Below are 4,976 nucleotides of genomic sequence, written 5' to 3' on the forward strand. Positions count from 1 at the left end.
CTTGGGCCAGTGAAGCGACGTCCTCCACAACTAGACTGAAGAACAAAAGGACAGCAACTTGTCTGTTCCCCTTCCCCAGATTCCCCAGCGCTGTTCCCCTCCCCCAATTCCCCAATAAAAATCTTTCAAAAAAAAAAAGAAATAGAAACTATGAATAATGCTTCATGTGTTTCATAAAATAAAGTCAACTACACACTCCAATCAGCCGACACACTCAAAGAAAAGGCCAAGCCCTATGTCCAAAAAAAGGTGAATTTTTAAAAAGAGTGAATGAATGTACATTTAGTAGTTTAAGTTAAAATAGAATGTTCATAGCACATATGCGTCACTCTTTGGGCTTCATCACTGTAACCCACCACTCAGTGAGCCCAAGCCCACAAGATACGGTGGCTTTTCCCATGTTTAACTCACCAGCTCTGGGTCATCCTCCTCCACGTTGGTAGATTTTCCTTCCTTCTTTAATTGCTTTTTTCGCTCTTTCACCTAAAAAGAATTTTTTTTCATCAAAAAATGAGCACTCATACTTTGAGAATATCGTTAAGCTGCACACATGACGTGCACTTTTCTATACGTATGGGTGTAACAAAAGTCTGCACTGAAAAAAGATGAGCCTCTCCCCTCCCCCACCAAAACAGCAATGCAATCACAGAAAACTATGAGCCTGGGCTCCTTTTCTAACCTCATCTAAAATCCAATCCACCTGGAAGGATGAAAGGGGACCAGCGAGGGAGCTGTACCAACTTATCAAATCCTAGGCCAGATCCAGTCTTTGATAAATTCAACGTGTAACCCATTTATCTTTCGCAGCTTGTAGTTACATGTTTATAGCACAGGAAATACACTTGTCAAGTTTTAGAAGAAGCTACAGAACATTTTAAATATTGTTTTTCTGGCATTTCTACAACTGCATTCTTGATCATTTTCACTGTGAAACCCATTTAACCCAATAATTTTCATGTAGTGTTAACTATTTTTATCACTTTGGCAACCATTGAGATAAAAAAAATTTAAATACACCATTCACATAAGAATGACACTACTCCATTAAACAATCATTCAGGGTATTACATCAACAAAAGTCAAGTGTTCCAAGCTCATAAAGGCCCCACTGCCACCTTGTGGTCAGAACGACCAAGGATGGCTCCTTTACAGGCAAAATAAAGAGGAAGGGTAACTATAACTACCACCAATGACTCCAGGTCAAATTGTCAGGTACTTTTGTGATTTTTACCAGAATGGGCCTACGGGTGCCATCTCCAACACATGACCAGCAGGACATAGTTATGGCCATCTGTCGCCTCTTTTTACTCATTTTCCTCATCTAAATTGGACTCATTATTATTATCGGTTATAAAGTTCTATTTCAGATTTCAAAGCTTTGCAAAGAAAAGGTCACATCCATATTCACTCCCGATTAAAACAGCTCTTATAAATGGCCTCAAGATTGTTGCCTCAGCAAGTAAAAAATGAAAACAAAGACCTTTCTTACCTCAAGCAAGCCACTTAACATTTCCCACCACTCAGGAGATTTAGGTAATGCAAAAAAAAAATAACACCAGCTCTAACTGAATTTATTTCAATTGAGTCCTTCCCTCTTATTAATACAGACGTGTGGCTCCTCCGATTTAAAAAAAAAATTTACTCATATCCCCTTGCCAGCCTATCTCAAGCCCATGTTCCAACCCCTTCACGGACAAGCATAAAAATCAAGGGTCAAGTGTCACCATGGCTGTTCCATTTTTCCACTCTCATGATGGGGTAGTGTGAATGTGAAGAGAGGAAGCCCTCTCTCCACAACACAGGACTGGTAAGGAAGGAGGTCGGAGCAGTGTCCTAGCCACTCCTCATCCTGAGCTCTAGAGGCGAATTACAGCTTTAGGCACCCACTATTCACGACCACCACAGCAAAGCGGTGGTGACCACATAAGCAGTCACAATTATGCCAGGAGGCACTGCTATGTCAACGTTTACCCTCCTACAAGGTGCCCAAGGCTTGCTAATACTTCCTGTAAACACAGCAGCACTATAAATACTTACAGTGTGTTCCACGTATTCTTTTCCTGCCTGAATTACATCCAGGGCCCTCTTCTTTTGTTCCTGATCCAGTAGCAACTTGTAAGCTTTGTCCACAGCTAATGCAAAACATTGAAATTAACTGTTTCTGCAAACACCCTCTGCAAGTCTGAACTCTACTCAGGCAGTGTACATGGACTTGTGCTGTCTAAAAGCATTCCCTACTTTGTTCAATTATTTACTGTTGTTAAACTAATTAAAAAACATACAACTACAGCAGTGACTTTCCTTGAGAGCCTTGGAGAAAATTAAATATACACTCAAGGCTAAATACACCACATCTAAATTTAATTCAGTGATAAAATACTGCCAATTATATTTTATGTTCAAAGGAAAAAAAATGACCCTAGGCAATAACAGTCTTTGTTGGCACATAAAAGTTTTAACAAAGCAAAGCTAAGGTCTATTTCTTAAACAGCAACATTTTGCTTTGGAATGACAACCATTTCACTGAAAACCACAGCTTCTTCATGACCAGAAAGCAGAACTATCACATTCTTTTCTTGATCCAGGACAAGGAACAGTAGGTCCCTAACAGTGACAATATATTTATTCAGAAGCAGGTAAATTTACAAATACCTTCAAAAGCCTTTTGTGCCCTGTCAGCATCATCTTGATTTTTGTCAGGATGCACCAATATGGATAACTATAATAAGAGAAAAGGTTAGGTTTGTCAAGAAAAGAAACATTTACTCTTTGCCTGCACTCTTTACAGCCAAAAGCTCTAAGGTACTTTAAGGAACTTCTCAGTTCGGGCTGTGCTCCAGTTCTGCGAAGTTTCTGCTTTCCACCCTCAGAACTTCTGAACCAGTCTCTGGCATTTGTACTTGTTAAACCTCGACTAGACTGGGTATCAGATGATAGTAAGGAATTTGTGCTAATTTTGTTAGGTGTGACAGGTAGTTATGCAAAAAATATACTTTTTTATTTGGGGGGATTCATGCTTAAGTATTTAGGGGTAAAGTATCATAGTGTCTATAATTTACTTTTCAACAATTTAGTCAAAAATATATAGTTAAGGGGCCGGCCGAGTGGCTCAGTTGGTTAAGAGCTCGCTCAAGAGTTTGAGCTCTGAGCAACAGCGGTTCGAGTCCAGCCCGAGCTGAGCAGNGCCGGCGACGGCATAGGCTGCAGTGGGCTGCCATAAGCTACTGTGAGTGGCCGACAGTCAGCGGAATGACTGGCAGCCGGCATGAGCTGCCGTGAGCCGCCGTGAGCGGCCATCCAGAGGCCGGCAACCGATCTACCTCACCGGGGAAGAGCACAATGATAATACCAACATGGGCCAGTAAAGTGACGTCCTCCACAACCAAAGAACAAAAGGACAGCAACTTGTCTGTTCCCCTTCCCCGATTCCCCAACGCTGTTCCCATCCCCCAATACCCCAGTAAAATCTTAAAAAAAAACTAAAAAAAATTAAAAATTTTGTTATTGCTAAACCAATCATCAACACAAAATACATAAACTAAATTAACCTCGAGATTTCTGATGAGCCAGGGAAACCACAGTTTAGGGCTATAAACACTGATTACATTGAACAATACTACATACTCACCAAAGCTGCAGCCACTTGTCACACAAAGCGTTCTGGCCTCAGTAACAATGGCCTCAATAACTGCCTGTTTCACTCCAGGAAATCAGGAAGTAAACACGCAGCACTCTTGATTATAAACTCCCTTAGGACAGGTCTATTCAGTATTTCCCAAAAGTCAGAATTTCGTACCCTGGTGATTCAAAAGTCTGGCTGTTTCAGATAACTATTTTAGACAGTCTCTTAAAATACATACTACATAACTGCTTTATTGGGAAAATCTTCAAAGAGCAATGTTGATTAATCTAGGTAGTTAAATATGGTTTAAATGAATATGCTGAGATATACCTTTCATGCATCTCTTTGGCTTCTCTCTCCTTCCTTTTAATTTCCAGCTCAGCAAAGAGTTTCATGGTCTGTTTGTATACTGCCTGTTTGAACTACAAGAAAATTAAGAACAAAACAAAATAAGTACATATTTTACCAGGAACTTGAATCAAGTACTTTCAATGGAGCCCAAGACAAAAGCATATTAGAACCCAGCAAGGAAAAAAGGTTCTTCAAAGAGAACCACTTAATGGTGCTCTTTTGGGAAATAAATAACACATCCGCCTATGAGCTCTTCCCGCCACTTTCACCATACAGATGATACATGGGAAACTTTCCTAGTAAAAGGCACCAATAAAGAAAAAGCTCTTCCCGCTTATCTCAACTATTTGAGATTTTGGAGGACCGTGTCCTCCAAAGACCTTCCAAAAATAACTTTTATTCTTTCTTTTCACAAATATTTTATAATTACTCCATGCTAAGCACCGAACTAGGTGCTTCGCTGAGATATGAAGTTGCTACCAAGCAGACCTGTCTTACAGGTCTACTGACTATGGCAGGGCTACTAATTGTCCCCACAACCTCGCTTCATTCTCTGTTCTCCCTCCATCTAAAATCCCTTTTCTTAAGGCACAGGGCCACCCAACATAAAAGCCTCTGTTTCCTGGGCTTCCTTGTAGCTAGGTGTGGCCATGTGACTTAAGTTTTAGCTAATGGGATATTAGGAAAAGTAATGTAGAAACTTCCTGGAATATTCTTAGAGGGAGTAGGCTTATTCCTTCTTGCCTCCTTCCTCTGTTCTGGACTGTGAGGATGGAGGCAACATCCTTGTTGGCAGAGTTACAGAAAGGAGGAGACTAAGTCCTCGGATGACACTTGGTCCAGGGCTGCCATACCAATGGCCATCTTCTTCCCAAAGAAAACAAATTGCTAGCTTGTTCAAACCATCATCATTTTGGGTGTCAATTGTATGCAGTTGAATTTATATTCCAACTAACACACTGACAAAAACAGATAACACATTAGATAGAAAACAGAACTCTAT

The 4,976-nt window shown here is 40.5% G+C and overlaps 1 protein-coding gene across 1 annotated transcript in view; it reads right to left on the minus strand.

Moving 5' to 3' along the window:
- DNAJC8 (DnaJ heat shock protein family (Hsp40) member C8) overlaps nt 1-4,976 on the minus strand; it is a 25,744-nt gene that overhangs the window by 6,740 nt on the left and 14,028 nt on the right. Inside the window, exons 4-7 of the mRNA XM_019650120.1 lie at nt 2,653-2,719; nt 2,038-2,132; nt 408-483; nt 215-233 (exon numbers count right to left, since the gene is read on the minus strand). Coding sequence (XP_019505665.1) covers nt 215-233; nt 408-483; nt 2,038-2,132; nt 2,653-2,719 — 257 coding nt within the window. The remainder of the gene's footprint in view (nt 1-214; nt 234-407; nt 484-2,037; nt 2,133-2,652; nt 2,720-4,976) is intronic.

This window comes from Hipposideros armiger, unplaced genomic scaffold (genome assembly GCF_001890085.2).
Source record: "Hipposideros armiger isolate ML-2016 unplaced genomic scaffold, ASM189008v1 scaffold_138, whole genome shotgun sequence".
NCBI lineage: Eukaryota > Metazoa > Chordata > Mammalia > Chiroptera > Hipposideridae > Hipposideros > Hipposideros armiger.